General features: G+C 38.8%; 1 protein-coding gene and 1 pseudogene across 6 annotated transcripts; one reads left to right on the forward strand and one right to left on the reverse strand.

Annotated features, from left to right (window-relative positions):
* Positions 1-18,008, forward strand: part of LOC148740617 (uncharacterized) — a 1,045,961-nt pseudogene that overhangs the window by 624,694 nt on the left and 403,259 nt on the right.
* On the reverse strand, positions 964-17,983 carry LOC111327747 (uncharacterized). 6 transcript variants are annotated; one of them, XM_022931994.2, is made up of 23 exons: positions 17,837-17,978; positions 15,894-15,996; positions 14,634-14,823; positions 14,279-14,469; positions 14,153-14,186; positions 13,537-13,994; positions 12,774-12,794; positions 10,670-10,921; positions 9,904-10,200; positions 9,440-9,555; positions 9,278-9,342; positions 8,826-8,971; positions 8,382-8,672; positions 7,881-8,002; positions 7,645-7,801; positions 7,367-7,477; positions 6,677-6,855; positions 6,473-6,595; positions 6,226-6,296; positions 5,842-5,882; positions 5,156-5,252; positions 4,967-5,066; positions 964-2,207 (listed from the first exon to the last, which is right to left on the reverse strand). In XM_022931994.2, exons 2-23 carry the CDS (start codon positions 15,952-15,954, stop codon positions 2,106-2,108), a joined length of 3,225 nt encoding a protein of 1,074 aa, XP_022787729.2. In that variant the 5' UTR covers positions 15,955-15,996; positions 17,837-17,978; the 3' UTR covers positions 964-2,105. The 6 variants fall into 6 exon arrangements, with proteins under 6 accessions (XP_022787729.2, XP_088604962.1, XP_088604964.1 ...); XM_088748836.1 differs by lacking the exon at positions 17,837-17,978 and adding an exon at positions 17,394-17,688; XM_088748838.1 differs by lacking the exon at positions 15,894-15,996 and having other exon boundaries at positions 17,837-17,983.

Below are 18,008 nucleotides of genomic sequence, written 5' to 3' on the forward strand. Positions count from 1 at the left end.
GCATGATACTTTGAAATGTTTCTGCAATGAAGAAATTTGACATCAAAGAAAAAAAACATTGAAAATAACAGTTGCCTAGGGTCAGTAGACAAAGAGTAAAAAAATAAGAAGAAAGAACATTACACAACGGGAGATGCAGTTCATTTAATTGCGGTTAGTTGTATACCAGATCCGATCAAAGTTGCTTTTTTATGAATGTTGATCTGTTTAGCCTTTTTATGTTTATGCGAATCACTGGCTTCACATAGTACTTTTTTCCCAGTGGGTACTATTTGGGTCGAAGTGATCCCTTAGGGTTCAGGCCATTCATTACTTTACTCATAGTTAGTAGTCCCCTCTACTAACTATGCTTTACTCTACTATTCGGTTCTTGTCACTCTTGAGGTTTGATGCAATGGGCTTTCAGTACACGAGCTTGAATCCTAAGTAGGTAAAGGTTATCCAAATGCCAAGATGGCTGTAGATCACAAATGTTGTTCTTACTTTGAGTTTAACCGTTGAACTTTTGTCTTAAGATAATTCTGTGCGTTGACATCAGCTATTACTTGCTACATTTTTGTAGCTCTTCAAAATAAGAAGCCAGATGTAACTTATAGCTCTCTGGTTTTCATTATAGTGTAAATGATTTGAAAATAAAATTATACTGATGAAGTTTAGCCTCTTGCGTCTCTGGTAAAGTCACTGTGCCGGACGGTTGGCGTTAACCACTCTCAGCAACTCGAGCAAACGGCGCCATCAGGAGTCGGATCAAAAACTGTTCTTTAGTCTCTGTTTAATGAATCTTAATGGCTCTTCACCTGATCATGATGAGTGACTGAGTCTCTGTGTCCCATTCAGTCGTACGTACACGCTCTTAAATATCCTATCGGTGGGAACGTCTGGGCTGACGGGACAACTGACCGTGGCAGTATTTTTAGAACGCTATCCAAACAATCTCACGAAGCGTGGGAAATGAACAACAACTTAACAGCAAGACCACGAGTATCCTCTATTATTCATCTAATGATGAAAAACACCTTGGGTGCGGGTCTCAAATGTAGAAATTAAAGTATAAAAATGACACAAAATATATTGCTGCCAGTAAAGAGAGTTGAGTGAAAAACAAAAAGATCGAACTGGACGGTAATATGTTAATAAACAATTACAATAATTTTATCAATTATATCAAAGTAAGGCGCGCGCTCTCATTGGTCAAATCAGTGTCCTTTATTTGCCCATGACGGAGCTGAATAGCGTATGCGCACGCACTACGTTTTGGCGCGGAAACATGGATTTTGAGTCGTTTGCGTGGTTTATTTTCTATTCTGTTGCTTCGAGACGTTGTTTCCTTACCGCTTTTCTTTTGCAGAATGACTTCCAAAAATTTTATACACCCCCTGAATATTTTCGGAAATTAATTTTCCTCTTAAAAACTTTGGAGATAGGGAAATGTCTTCGACGACAACAAAATGCCTCGGTTTTAAATGCCAGCTCCTTATTATTTTCGCAAATTTCGCTAAATCTTAAACCTCATACGCTTGAGCCCGCGTTGTTGACCGCATACCTTGAACGTTAAACAGCTCTGTCTTTGCCCACGGGTGTACGCTCCCTTGAGCAAATACAAAGAATAGTTTTCGCGCGCTTACTTTTTCTGGCCACATAAGATTTTTCAAACTAAAGCAAACTCTTTTGCTTCGGTGTATCAATGTTTTGTTCTAAAACAAATGGTAAACACCACAACATACACTATTGGGTTATGGATGTACTTGAGAGAATTGCTAAGCACTCAGAAAACTAGGGTCGCTAGTATCCAAACTCAATAAAGTATACTGTGATGTTTACCATTTGTTAAATGATGTCGTCACTTGATAAAGAGCTCCATGAACTGTAAAAACATGGCCCGTTTCACGCAGCTATATCGGGGTATGACAGCAATAATTACTGCTACTAATGATGGACTGCAACGATTTCTTTGGATCACATACAAACGCGTAACGTGAAAAAGTTAATTCATGCGAACGGGAGCGGCTTTCCGCTGAAAAAGCTAACGTGCGCAATGAAAGATGACCAAAATGAATTTAAGTGTTAGCTTAAAGGTATTTGAAATGATACAAAAGCTCTTTAAGCTACATGGCAGTTTCTCCATCAAAGTCATTTTTCTGGTCTAATGAGAAATTTGTACGTCCCTTGAACTCCTGTTCGAGACAGTCCTTATCCTCCACGAAATCCTATAAGTAACAAAAAATAAAACAAGCGGTAATAGCCTATGCATCAGATAAAGGTAAGCAGCATGTTCCTCATTTTTTTCCTTACTAACTATGACTTAGTGAATGGTACTCAGCTCTAGGGATTATGAAAGCTAAATTTCTATTGAATACTTCATTTTCTGCAGTAAATGGTTTGAACCCGGGGGTAACATGTGAAGGTGTAGTGTGATCGTCCGGGTGAGTGTAGTCCTGAGAAGGACTGTTGTCGGTGGCAGTGACTGACGTTTCGACAACCTGTGCGGAAGTCATCATCAGAGTCAAGTGAGTGATTGTTGTCAGTAGAATGTTCTTATTCCAGTTCGTGTGAAATGATCGGTTGGTTTTGCCGTGATGTTATTGGCTGTAAGACTCAAGTGACGTAAGTCGTTCGTGATTGGTCTGTTTCGGTCTGTCGGTAAAGCTAGGTTGTTCTTTTTCGGTCGTTTGTGATGTTTATGTCGTGAATGAGTCGTTTGTATGGGGCGGGTAGTTGTTGACATCTGTTTAGAGGGGTCTGTTCTAAGTTAGTAAACCAGCTTTCCAGAGTCAGTCGTTGAAAATAGTCAGTGCTGTAGGTTAGGCATTGCGCAGAGTCCCAGTCAATGTTGTGGTTGGTAAGTCGATGGTGTTCAGCAATGTGATTGCTGACATCACCTTTCCTCGTCGCCCGTCTGTGTTCAGTCAGTCTTGTTGTGAGGTTTCTGCCAGTCTCACCGATGTAGGAGGCTTGGCAGTCGGAACAATTGATCTTATAAATCGTTCCCTGTCTGTTCCTCGGTTCGTCTTTGTCTTTAACGTTGGTTAGTAACTGACGTAGTGTGGTGATAGGTTTGTGGGCGACGCGGATATTGAAGGGTAGTAAGATGCGCGAGATGTTTTCAGACATACCTTTTATGTACGGTATGGTTGCTGTAGTCGTAGGGGTTGCGGTGTCGTTTGTTTCGGTAGTGGTAGTGGGTCGGTGAGTGTTTCGTCGGATGAAGTCGTTGTTGTAGTTGTTCTTCGTAAAAACACGGTGAAGGTATTTGTTCTCGTCGGATAAGCTGTCTGTCGAGTCACATACTAGTTGTGCGCGTCGTGTTAGAGTTCTGATAGTTGTGGCTTTGTGTGATGTAGGGTTGTAGGATGACTCGTCTAGTAATCTGTCGGTGTGTGTCGGTTTCCTGTAAACTGTCGTTCGTAATGAGTTGTCGTTGTGGCTTACCAGGCAGTCTAGAAAAGGAAGTTTGCCATTTTCTTCGAAGTTTGCCATTTTCTTTCGTCGAAGAAAATGGCAAACTTCCTTTTCTAGACTGCCTGGTAAGCCACAACGACAACTCATTACGAACGACAGTTTACAGGAAACCGACACACACCGACAGATTACTAGACGAGTCATCCTACAACCCTACATCACACAAAGCCACAACTATCAGAACTCTAACACGACGCGCACAACTAGTATGTGACTCGACAGACAGCTTATCCGACGAGAACAAATACCTTCACCGTGTTTTTACGAAGAACAACTACAACAACGACTTCATCCGACGAAACACTCACCGACCCACTACCACTACCGAAACAAACGACACCGCAACCCCTACGACTACAGCAACCATACCGTACATAAAAGGTATGTCTGAAAACATCTCGCGCATCTTACTACCCTTCAATATCCGCGTCGCCCACAAACCTATCACCACACTACGTCAGTTACTAACCAACGTTAAAGACAAAGACGAACCGAGGAACAGACAGGGAACGATTTATAAGATCAATTGTTCCGACTGCCAAGCCTCCTACATCGGTGAGACTGGCAGAAACCTCACAACAAGACTGACTGAACACAGACGGGCGACGAGGAAAGGTGATGTCAGCAATCACATTGCTGAACACCATCGACTTACCAACCACAACATTGACTGGGACTCTGCGCAATGCCTAACCTACAGCACTGACTATTTTCAACGACTGACTCTGGAAAGCTGGTTTACTAACTTAGAACAGACCCCTCTAAACAGATGTCAACAACTACCCGCCCCATACAAACGACTCATTCACGACATAAACATCACAAACGACCGAAAAAGAACAACCTAGCTTTACCGACAGACCGAAACAGACCAATCACGAACGACTTACGTCACTTGAGTCTTACAGCCAATAACATCACGGCAAAACCAACCGATCATTTCACACGAACTGGAATAAGAACATTCTACTGACAACAATCACTCACTTGACTCTGATGATGACTTCCGCACAGGTTGTCGAAACGTCAGTCACTGCCACCGACAACAGTCCTTCTCAGGACTACACTCACCCGGACGATCACACTACACCTTCACTTCATTTTCTGTTGGATCAATTTTTTCAGTATTTCCATCATCTAGTATCATGATGTTATTTCTTTAATTTTGACTTTTAACGGTGAATTAGCTGAGTTGTGTTACACAAACAAAGTTCTTTTCTTTCATTTAGTTGCATCTAAGCACAAAACGCTAATAACAACACTTCAGTAGACCATCGTAGTAACTTACTCCACATACTAAAGTACCATTGTCGAGTCGCTCAACTTGCAACAGAGTTGAGACATCTTAGGTACCAACAAGATAAATTAGCGAAACAAGCACTATTGACTATATAAGTCAACAAAGAGCTCTTCTATTTTCTTTTGTTCTTTCCCGAGAAAATTCCATTTTTTATGTAAGGAGCTACAGACGATCATAAACTCGTTTTGGTGATACTAAAATTCTTACGCCTTTAGTCTTTATTTCTTCCTCCAGTGATTCCAGTAACTCAGAAAATGATGGACGCTTTTTAGGATCCAAACTCCAGCATGACCTCATGATATCATAACTGTGAAGGGAAAACAATTGAGTTTAATCACACCTCAGAATTGAAGCATTGTGACAGAGCAGTGTCTTATTCCATTCATGATTATTTACATTTCATCCGGGCATCCAGCCGGCTTTGCTAATATTTGTCCTGCTTTCAGAAACTCGATGATTTCCATTCCGCCAAGACCAGAATACGGCATTTTACCTTGATAGAAAAGACAGAGAATTCAGTTTTAGTTACTGGTTTAAACGGCAGCCTTTCTCAGCAACACATCTAATGATAATTATAACACAGTAGACTTACAATGAAAACTGTACTAGGTCGAGAGCATACAGTCAATAAACAATAGCGTGAACAGTTGATATGGGGATAACCCAGTATCTGCAGCAAATTTTGAGTTATCATGTCTAGTTTTCAAGCCCCTCGTCCGTGCAGTGTTATCAAATTTTTACAAACCTGGAGAGAAGTGTATTCTCTAACATATTATTTGAGAAATGAATAATTATTGACTTTGGTACTCGCATGATATCATGAATTATCAAACCTTGTGTCTATGTTTTCTGCCCCAGCCTTCGGCTTCGGCAGATCGCTCAGACATCAGCACTGATTATTCATGATATCATGGTTAATTTTATCCAATAACCTTATCTGGCACTAACTTCGAGCCATTGTCAGGAGTGGGACCGAATGCAAAACCAAGATACGTTTGAGAAAGCATGGAAGTCAAAAATGATAATCATGATGACCAACGTGATGATGATGGCTTAAATTTCTCAAGGCTTAAACAGTTTACCTCCAGATTCAATCTCCCATAATAACACTCCAAAGGACCATCTGTTACACAAAAAACAAACATTTATTTCTTACGGAATTTTAACTCTAAATTGCAAAATCACCATAGCTTCACCAATATTCATACATCTCGATCTAATAAGGAAGCCAAGTATTTGATATGGTATCTCAGCTATATTTTAACATTATAAAAGTATATATGCTTAGAGTAGCCGACTCGTTCCCAGAGTTTTTCGTTATTATGACGAGGGAAGCACTTGCTGGTTAACTTCAATTAAAAACTTTCAGGGACCATGAAACCTTCAAAGCTAAATTGATTATTGGGACCCCATTAGCTAACGGAAATTTTAACTATTCGTCATACTTTCCAATAAATTTAACTTACACATCTGTCTTCGTGTTGTACGTATAATCCTCCAAAGACTCCAGAGCCATCCAACGAACTGGTAACATTCCCTTTTGGAAGAAAAATTTTTAAAACCAGGTTTCAAAAAAAAAACACTTGCGTTTGAATAATAGTGAAGAGGAATAGTACGTACGAAAACCGTTCATTTTAATTTGTAGTTGCAGTTGAAGACGCTATTGGCTATTCAACTACTCTCTCTTTTTTAACAACATACTACTGGCCATACCCCGGATGTACTTTCGTATTCTCCACTTTCGTACACGTCACGTGACAGGCCAAAGTCGGAAACCATGGCAACATTCTTCTCGCCAAGAAGCACGTTTCTTGCTGCAAGGTCACGATGAACACACTAAGAAAGATCAGCGAAATAAAAATTAAATAATTCTCTAGAAAGCAAATATTTCTCTAAATTTATTACTGTATCTCGTACCTTTTTGCTTGCGAGGTGTAGCATTCCACGAGCTATATCCCTTGCAATCTCCAGTTTGTCCTGGGGCGTGAAGTTTATTTGTTTTTTCGAAACATTCTGATATGGATTTTCTCTGCTCCTCTTCAGTTGATCCAACAAACAGCCATTTGTGGCTAAACGAACAATCACCAGTACTGACTCTGGAATTTGCAAAAATGTTTAGATCTTATAGTTGTGAGACAAAAATTGCGTTTAAGACTTAAACTGTTTGTGTTACACAACTGAGAATTTACTACTACATAGAAGGACAAACTGGAAAGGAAACTGCAGGTAGGACATAATAAACAATTATTATCACAATAATTAGTTCTTATTAACCGAGCGGGAGGCCTGTATGGGAGAGTCTTGACTGAGGTCGCCAGTTCAGACCGAACGCAGTTAGGTCTGTACCAGCGACCGAGGTCAAGATTCTCCCATACAGACCGCCCTGGCTCGGCTAATAGGATGTTTATCATATGGCTGTGTCTAGAAAGCAACGGAACATTATATTCTTTGTAACTTTTTTTTCTAGACCGGTCTAGATGCCGGTTTAGATGGGAAAATCTAGACCGCTTTCGATATTGATTTCAGCCAATCAAATTCGTGAATTCGGTAGTTCCCAGTCCTTGTGAGACGCAGCCATAGTAAGAATAAATATTAACTGGAAGTTACCAGTCTTGGTACAAGCTCCAATGAGACTTAAGACATGAGGATGTTCACCAACTGTGACCATGACTGCAAGCTCGTTCATCAGGTCCCGTCTCTCTGTTTCTGTAGCATTCGCTATAAAGAAATATTCTAAGCTTAACTGATATCCAAGGGATAGCGAATCGGTTTAAAAAAATTTGTATCAAACACTTGAAACGCATCTAACAATAATCTAAACAATCATTCACTTAACTTAGTAACTAACCAGTCAGCCGATCAAAAGTCCGATCAAAAATGTTTACCTTTAAGTTTTTTTACTGCGCATGCTCTCTCTTGTCCACCCATACGCACTAAGCCTTTGTAAACCTCCCCAAACGCACCTTCCCCAAGCTTGTCTTGGAGAGTAACATCTGACCTAGGAATTTCGGCCCAGTCTCCAACTTCCTTAGAGAGCTCAATCTTCAAGATCAATGCAAACGCGAATTACCCTTAAAGCATTTGGCCACTGGATGACTTAATTAAGCAATGCAAACAATACCTCTTCTTTCTTCTGTTTTGATTTACATATTGGCTGAAACTTTAAGCAAACAGCCAATATAAATGCAGCGGCTATGAACAAGGGCAAGACTATAACCAACATCAAATCTCTGATGAATCTGTCTGTAAGTTGGAAAAAAAAAAGCAAATGCTTTTCGTAAGCAAATAATATGAAACATCAACCTTTCCTTTGGAAGTAACAGACAGCTTGTTCTCTGAATACTTTTGTTTTCACGTTTGAACCTTTTAGATTACTTTTACATTAAGAACAAAGATGATCAGAGCCAGGTTACTTAATACTATCGAGTAAAAGTATCAAACATTATAATCGCGCTTTGTCATAGCATTGGTTGATATTAGTTATAATTGTTGACGATTCCTTTCCCTTTGAACTAACTTCGTAAATTTTCTGATAATTTCGTTTTGGAAGTTACCTTTACATATAAAGATCAACTTGATGTTGTTCATTTAGAGAGAAACCCACTCTAGGGGTTATCATTACCTGGCAAGGTCTTTGGTGTTAACAATACACCCTCTGACCTTCCATATATATTGTTACTTGATAATCTGATGGTGTATTCTGTGGAGGGATCTAGGTTCTCTATAATCATTCTGTTTTCAGGGTAAAGAATTGTCCAAACTTCGGTAAAGTTCTTCAGTCTTGATGTCTTTTGCTCTATAGTGTAGTTGTTTATCTGGTATAAGCTGCCATACTCTGGCTCCTCCCATGTCAAAATAAAGTATGTTGTCTGTGCATCATTAACGAAGAAACTCTTAGGAGGCCTCGGTGTTGCTAGTGAATTAGGAAAGTATCAGCAATAAAGAAATAAAAATCAGGAGCTTTAAAAGTACATTACCCACAATATGTCAAGTCTTTCATTTTTTAAGAGGATGTATGACCTGAGGGTAGGGTGGTTCTTAAAAGCATTTACAAAGCTTTACTTACCCTGAACAAGTATGGAAGTGACTTTAAGCCGATCTCCAAATGATGAACCGACCCCTCCTATCAACTGGTTAAGAGCATCACCCTCGTTGGTTGTGTTCGTATTTACTGTTGCAAGGACTTTAATGTGTGCCCTTAGGCTTCCTTTTCTTAAAAGGTAAAGATAAACTTTAGAATATTTCATCAACGATAAAAAGGTTTTCTCTTTTTTCACGAGAGCTGCTTTTCTCGATTTAATTAACCATCTACAAGGTACTCTGTCTTGAAAAGTGGGTGAGTACAAGGCCTTTGATATGGAAATGAAATTTTGTTCGAATGGAAACAAAGGTAATTTTCGTATGAAATGTTATAAACTTGAAAGTAAAGGTGTTTAGAAACCGAAAAAAGATCAATTTTGGCTTTAAATGGCCAACGAAGGCTTTAAACAAGGACTAAAAAAATTTTTTAGGTCATACCTAAAATGTATTGTTATGACATCATATATCTTCAAAGTAGAAGATTCACTGAAGTGTTGTTTTATCTAAAAGAAAAATTTTTTTAAAGTACATAAAAAAAAGTTTGAAAGTACTTCTATGCCATACACTGATCAATTTTGTACTAAACCAATTGATACTTACTGCAATTCTTATGAGTTCAGCCATTTCAAAGAACCTTTCACTGCTACTGTTGAGTAGATCCTCACTAAACTCAGAGTCGATTATCAGCTGGAAGTCAACCTCTAATATTTCTTCACCTGAAAATCAACCAAAGAACACAAGAGATAACAAGAGGAAAAAGGAAAAAGGATGGATAAAAAGGAATAGCATATTACGAAGTAAAATTTGTCTTACTAGTTGAAGATTCCCAAGTAGTAATGAAAGGCTAGTTTAATGTTAAATGGTTGAGACTTTCAAATATGCGGAAAAGAGAAATATAACATGAGTTTTTCCTCGTCATTATCGATGGCATTCGACTTAATCTCCTTAATCATCATTATATAATTAAAACATCTACTCAGAACGTGTTATCGGCACCTGGATATCAACAAAGCTCTCAACTGTCATCTGTCGGTTTATTTGAAAGCAGGATATACCCTACTCACCCCAGGACAGAGTTCTTAAGACAAGGACAGTACTAACTGGCCCGTGGCCAATTTCATTGAACCCATTGACCCTAATCTCGTATGCTGTGTTCGGATGGAGATCTGTTATAAAATACGGTGCCACGTTCCTCGTTGTGTTTACTTCTTCATAAAGCTCTGATCCGAGGCTCCGGTAATGAATCCGATAACCCAACAGTTTTTCTTTATGACGCGAGGGAGGTATGTTCTCCCATGAGATTAAAATCGCAGTTGAATTGAGAGGATGGCCTTTAAGGAAAGTGGGGGCCTCTTCTGGAACTGGTAACAAAAACGTAAGTAAAAACAGTCTTTATATCTTAAATATTTTGGTCCACGGTAAAGAAGAGTGAGTTTGTTCGGTTTCTATGAAGACTGAGGTCATGCCACATAAAGGCAATCAATAAACGCTCTAGTTCTCTGAACAAGAATTTTTCAGTTGCTTGGTTATTACACTATGATCAAAGAAATCCAGTTAATTAATCTGTTTAGGTCTGCTTTCGATCAGCGTTTTCCCTGAGCCTGACCTTGAATCATATTGTGTAATCTTCTATAAAACAAAGCGAAAAAAATGATGCCACAGACACTAGTCTCCTAAATTGTTCCTCGTCGGTATTTTAATAGAATGCCTGTAAATTACATCCTCAATAAACTTAATTTATGATTCTTTCATCATATTTGTACTCTTAATGTTCCTTTATCACACGTGCATTTTGGCTCTCGAGTAAGTTCACGTTATGGTCAAATTTACCTCTAGAGGAACATCGGGATACATTGCAATATTCCCATCGAACATTTGTATCAGTGGTATAACACCAGGGCCCATCCGGGGCACTGCTGTCCGGGTTACGACACATGTTGGAATCATTTTTGGAATCAGCAACATCTCTAGGAATCCGCCAGTGACGATGAGGACACTGAGATTTCCACGACTGACATGTACGACCTGACCGGGTGACGTTCATGTTACCACGGTAACCAACACCCACACCATAGTAACAATCTGACATAAAGTGCATTTTGATGTTAAAGCACTGTCAAAGTAGAGGTCGGTACACACGAAGGGACTATAGCCGGAAAGTGTTTAGAGACTTGTCCGCTGCGCGATTTACACGATGGGACCAGTTCCAAAGACAAGCCCCTTTACGCGCTGGGACCTGCTTCACATTGAAAAAACAAAATTTAGGCGCTTTCACTGAAAATGAACGAAAGCATAGAAGCGTATGGCGCGCCGAAGCGGACAAAAATACTTGTGTATGGATACATAAGACTTGTTTTTTAAAATATACGACTTGTTGCGGATCGAAAATATAAAACTTGTTTTCTAAAATATACGACTTATTGCGGAAATATAGACTTGTTTTCTAAAATATACGATTTGTTGCGAATCGAAAATATAGAACTTGTTTTGTAAAATATACGACTTGTTGCGGAAATATAGACTTGTTTTGTAAAATATACGACTTGTTGCGAATTGAAAATATAAAACTTGTTTTGTAAAATATACGATTTGTTGCGAATCGGAAATATAAAACTTGTTTAATTTGTGAAATATACGACTTGTTGCGGAAATATAGACTTGTTTTGTAAAATATACGATTTGCTGCGAATCGAAAACATAAAACTTGTTTTGTAAAATATACGACTTGTTTCGGAAATATAGACTTGTTTTGAAAAATATACGACTTGTTGCGAATCGAAAATATAAAACTTGTTTTGTAAAATATACGACTTGTTGCGGAAATATAGACTTGTTTTGTAAAATATACGATTTGTTGCAAAAATATAAAACTTGCTTTATAAAATATACGACTTGCTGCAAAAATATGACTTATTTTGTAAAATATACAACTTGTTGCGGAAATATAAACTTGTTTTGTGAAATATACGATTTGTTGCGAAAATATAACACTTATTTTAAAAATATACGATTTTGTATAATTATAATACTTTAACAGCGCCAGCGATTTGAGTGTTCAGTGGTAAGAGGAACACAGCCCACCGCTCCTCAAGCCTCTAAAAATATGGCGGATGAGTTAGGAGCTTTTCTTTGACTGTTAGAACCTGGAAAACAAATTTGCGAGGACGTTAGACGAGCTTGTTTGTGGCAGATAAAGAAGCGGCTGAAAAACTGAGGAGTAACTCTGTTCAACTTATCATCGCACTCGTCATTGCAAGAATACAACTACCGCAATAGAAATCAGTATGCGCCCTGCTGCAAAGCAGCTGACAACGGACAGTGGGCGTCCTTAAAGTATTATTTTTCACCTCGAACAAGTCTTATCTGCAACAAGTCTTATATTTTACAAAACAAGTCTTATATTTTCGCAACAAGTCGTGTATTTTACAAAACAAGTTTATATTTCCGCAATAAGTCGTATATTTGACAAAACAAGTTTTATATTTTCGCAACAAGTCGTATATTTTACAAAGCAAGTCTTGAATATCCATGCACAAGTATTTTTGTCCGCTTCAGCGCGCTATAGAAGCGAAAGTGAAACCGAATTTATAGAATTAAGTAAAAAACATTAAAGTTCACATTCACGTCAATAACACAGCATATTATCCATGTATAAAATTGGTCAGTCATTTATAACTTCGAAGGCTTGTTTTTTTCACTAAGGTTCTGTATACTACTAATTCAAAACTGAAAAAACAGCAGCTATTCAAACGAGGCCACCATATTGAAACTGAGTGCAAAATGGGAATTAAATATTATACTGATCATCAGAAATTAGATTATCTTCATTAGGACGCAAGGCCCCTTTAACAGTTCATACACAGGGACCTGGACGATTTGGAGCGTAATTGGAGCGTAAAAGGAGTGGCGGTAGACCGTGAACTGATGTACATACCTGTACTTTCAGTGTCATCACCTATGGAAACGGAGAAAGTGAGAGTAGATAACGTCAGAAAAGCGAGGTAAAAATATAAAATTGTCTGATCGATATAAAAAGGGTTAAGATATTACAGCTATGTTCCGGCGTCTCAAATGCTGCCGGAGTGTTCCTACTTTTCGAGAGATAGATGAACAACTATTTACCGAAGTGGAGGCGGCCAGTGGTGGATAATTACTGAGCTGCGAAGCAGTGAAGTATATATCCACAGCTAAACACCCACACTGAGGTAAATTTAGTATATACTAAAACGGTGGGATAATGTAGCGCAAAAAGCTGATTTTAGCTCATCAAATTGATTTCTGCAACGTTTCAATATTTTGGGTGCCAATCGCGCACGAGTTACTCGGAACTAGATAGCAAAGGATGTTCGGAGTTTGAGTATCCAATCAGAGCGCGCTTCCAACGCTAACGGTATCCACTTTTTTATTATATGCTGAATATTGCTTTTCCCCGAAGATGGGATTCTAATCCATCGCGGTAACCTCTCCCCTTCCTCCCTCTGCATTTCGGCAAATTCCATTGGCAAATCGCCGGTATCCATTTAAAACCTGGGAGGGGAGAGGAGGGAGGGGAGAGGAACCACATGATGCAATCTGTCTTCCCCAGGCACACAGCAAAATGACCTTCTTAAAGCGCTTTAATTCTGAAAACGACATGACCAGATAATAAAGATAACCTGTGGAAAAAGAGGAGGTGACGATGACGGTGTTACACCTACCAGGGAGATCGTACCATTGATGGCACTCAGGAGCATCGCCACCATTGGCGGAATCAAACTCAGGGCTCGAGCAATCTGTCAAGTACATGTAGCGTTGAAAGGCCGGTATATCTCTGATTAAGGCCACTTCTGTTTTGCAAACGACCTGCAAATATTCGCATGAGCTGCGACAAATGCGGCGTTTTTTAGGCTGAGCCAATGATTCATCGCACTGTGGGAAACTATAGCCACAGAACAAGTCTTTAAATGGGAGCCTGCACTCCGGCGTGATCGTGTCAAGAACATTGAAAAAACCATTAAAGTTCACAGCTTCCCTTTGTCCAGTATTTAATGTGGACTGATCACCATAGACGTATAGACTTCTGGTTATGTTTTTACAAAATTCGCTTTTATACTCGAAGAATATACACGAAGCGTTTCTTGCAGGAGCGTTCACTGGAGGAAATGTTGGGATGCAGCTAAAGATATGTAAAAAAAATTAAAGGGAAATAATGTATAGGTCTACGAATAAAAAAAATATAAGATGTTGGAAGATGAATAAATAAAAAATAGATCAAAATCAAAGAAAATTGTACACAAGACTGTAGCACGTCAGGGGAATGTTGAGCTTGCTAACCTTGCATTAGAGTCCACTTGAGAAACGTTATTTACTGTTTATCGGTAAAAGAGAGTAGCGAAAATGATTATGAAAATAATGGTAGCTCTAATCGCAATTATAATAAAATTCCGTCGAGAATCTCACCTCGAAAGTCTTCACACAGAAAGGCGTGTTCCTGGCTACAGTTGGTACACACCAGGAGAGGATCATGGGTTGCCATACAACAAAATATTTTAGGTTCCTTAGACAGAGCTTCTGTGTTATTATAATTTTTCACAATATCGATAAGTTGTTCACCCGCCGTCTTTCCATCACTCCATTTCCAATTACCATTCCTGTAACAAACCTATCCAAAACCGATTTAGTAGCGCTAACAAAAGAAGAGAAGAAATACAGAAAATTGAAAGGTTATTCCTGCTATTAACAAACCGCCGCAAGTACAATTGTGATTAAGAACTGGACAAGGTTGTAGTAGTACACCATGGTAAATTCTACTCACCAGACGCTGAGACCCGTCCAATACTTGAAGCCCTTTGTAGTGTATGATATATTTTTAGCTATCTGAAGGTCTTCGATAGTTTTAATTTTTGCAAGATGACTTCTGTGGTCTTTTGATCTGCATGCTTTTTCTGCCTCTGTGTAATTTACTTTACCATAGTTGGCTCGAAAAGTTCCCGTGTCAGAAAAATCTGTTCGAGAAAAATCAACGTTGAAAAACTTTCTTCCTTTATCACTCGCCTTCATGTCAATGCTTAAACTAACTGAAATGTATGGTAAACCGTGCTATCAGCAAAGTGTCAAATGCCTGCCTCTTTTTAACAGGTGTTGCATAATGCTCTCTTATTACACTGATGAACTCGTAAAAAAGCAGCCAAGCCCGAGGAGACCGTAAAGCAGGATGTTGATAAAAGTCAATTTTACTTATGACACATTTTTTTTAAAACATAACCAAAGCAAAGCACGCCCTCTGATTGGTCAATTTAGCGTCCCCCATTTTCCCATGTGTGTACGCTGCTGACGTGAGCAAATGCAAAGACTATTTTTCCGTGCGCGCTTGTTTTTTCTGGTCACGTAAGATTTGTTAAATAAAAGGGAACTCTTTAGCTACAATGTAGCAATGTTATGTTATAAAACAAGTGGTAAACACCACAGCGTACACTATTGAGTTATGGATGCACTTGGGAGGTTTGCTAAGCACTCAAGAGGCTAGAGTCGCTCTCGGCTATGGCCTCGAGCGACTCTTACGCTTCTTTCGTGCTTAGCAACCTCCCGCGGGCATCCATAACTCAATAGTGTATGCTGTGGTGCTTACCAATTGTTTTATAACATAACATTGCTACATTGTAGCTAAAGAGTTATACATTGTATCTGATTTATCATCATGGGTTTATTACGAATCAACTTAACGGCCTGCTCCCAGTTGGCTTGTTAGCTCAATTGGTAGAGCGCTGCACTAGTATCGCAGAGGTCAGTGGTTCGAATCCCATACAGGCCTGATTTTTTTCAGGTCTGATTTTCGCTATTGCATAAATAGCGCTCTCTACTGCGAGGATCATGCATCACACGTATAGTGTACGCTGTGGTGTTTAATAACATTTGTTAATTTGTGAAAGTCCCAAGGATCCTTAGCTGATAAGGATTCTGTGTTTTTATCATTATCTTCCTCCTTCCAGAGTAAGGTAATATTATCATGAATTAGCGTTCTGCTGTGAGTAGAGCATCTAAGTCAAAAATGTAAAAAAAAAAAATTTCTACCAACCGCAAGGAGCTGAGATGATGCTCAAGAAGGTAAAAACAACAATGGCCTGGACTTCAGTCATTTTCTATACTGTAAGACTGGTTACCAGTGAAAGAACTTCAATCTAATATAAAGGTGTAAGGATAAATAGCAAAATCAATTGGTCTAACGTACAGTCAACAGCTTTTGCACGAAAGGGATAATCATTTTAAAATTTCTAGGCAAAATTAAAGATAGCTATTAGTCGTATCAGTAATTAGATGATCAGTAAACTCGCAATACACGAATTTCTTTGAATTAGAGTCGAACCATTACATAATACCAAATCGTCATTTGTAATCTTGAATTACTTGAATTCGATTTGTAACGACCGCCAAGCGGTCTATTGTAGCTTAGGGTTAACAGCGTATGCTTCCGTCTAGACAAAGAAACAATTAGCTCATTTGTTTGATTTTCCGCTCTTAAAGCACGTATTCTTTTAACCTCGAGAAGTAGTTTCCGCTCGTTCATATCGAACACAAGAAAAATAAGATAAAGAATCCAAGAAAACAAGCAACAAGAGGCAAGCGCAGGACCGATATTTAAGTTAAGAAACTTCTTCTTTAGCTTTTAGTTTTCAATCGAGTTTAAGTATCTAGTCCTTGTTTTTATTTTATTGTAGATAATTGTTCGTCTTAGCCAAAGCTCACAAAGCGATATTACGAAACAAGAGTAGAGTATCCTTAAGTTTGCATTACCTTTTTTCCCTTAAGTACAGTTAGTCGTTAACGTAGCCTTCTGTTGCAAGAGCCTCGCTACTAGGCCATCGTTTCTCGTTTAGGTGTTTCACAACCGATATTCTAATGAGTTTCAGCGTTAAAGCTACTCGCGGAAAACTGGCACGTGTTTTCTCTGAACTGTTGCCTACCTTTTAGTTTCTAGCTTATATTTTATGTTAATCGAACTTCAGTTTACGGCTTTTAACGGTTAAACAACCTTGATGTCTAGGGAATAAAGAGGTTTATTCTACATCTGAGAGCTTAATCGTGAGCCCGTAAGGCAGTCCTTCAAATTGTCGAAATCAAGACAGGCTACGACACCTCTTGAACCTATTGAGAGTCGCCCGCCGTAACACGATTATTAAGTTGAAAGAGTCTCCATAAAGATGTTTCTAGCGACTCCTACGTTTCCTCTCCAGAATATAGGTATAGCTAGATGCTCTTCTTTCCCAGAACATCGATATCTTTATAAATCAAAAAATTATCTTATTGACGACCCTCGATCCCTATTGGCACAATTGTGTTTAAGATATAGTGCAGAAATTATAAATGATGTACAGATGTCGCTTTACATAATGTTCGCAGCACGTAAAATGCCAATTTTCTGAAGATCAAATTTAACCATTAACAAGCTACTTGGTTTGCCTTCTTATATATATTCAATTTGAGACTCGCTTTCTTGTTGTATGAGATCAGTTAGTCTCCTATCGTGGCAGATATTTGTTTTGTCGTTGGAACAGAAATATGCATTAAATATAGCCACCGCTTCAGATGAGTTCCACTCAGTTGGGCAAACAAAGCTGTTCTTCAGGGCCATTCCTGACTCCATTAACGAGATTGATGGCACTACACAAGATTATTCACTATGTTAAGGGTTTACTGCCTGCCAACTCTCTTCTAGATGTAGTATTTTCTTAAACGGGATTGACAATACCCTAAGCGCTGGATCCTGTTTCATACCTCGCCCACCGTGACATGACGTTTCATTTAAACCAGGTCAAGCACGTCGTTGTGAATAAAAAAAAATGCAAATGTATATCGTCAAATTGTACGAGGCTTTTCCAGATACTTTGGATTTGACGGCCTTCTAAAGTGGGAGCAATGCTCGATAAAATTTTTAAAGCAAATTAATTTGTCGTATGCAACAAAGTATTCGAGTAACCTTGCTCATATGCTTGTATGAAAATCACTCACGAATTGAAATACCTTCTGACTCACTACTGTCTTCCCACTAACATGGAGTTTTCCTATTTGGTTTCGCTCTTTGAAAAGTTACCATGATTTCAGTTCAGCATGAAAGCTTGAGCTAAGAAGACTGTAACGAAAGACGAACCAAGCGAGTAACATTGACTTCCTGCCCCGACATGCTTTAGCGACA

This window comes from Stylophora pistillata, chromosome 2 (assembly GCF_964205215.1).
Source record: "Stylophora pistillata chromosome 2, jaStyPist1.2, whole genome shotgun sequence".
Taxonomy (NCBI): Eukaryota; Metazoa; Cnidaria; class Anthozoa; order Scleractinia; family Pocilloporidae; genus Stylophora; species Stylophora pistillata.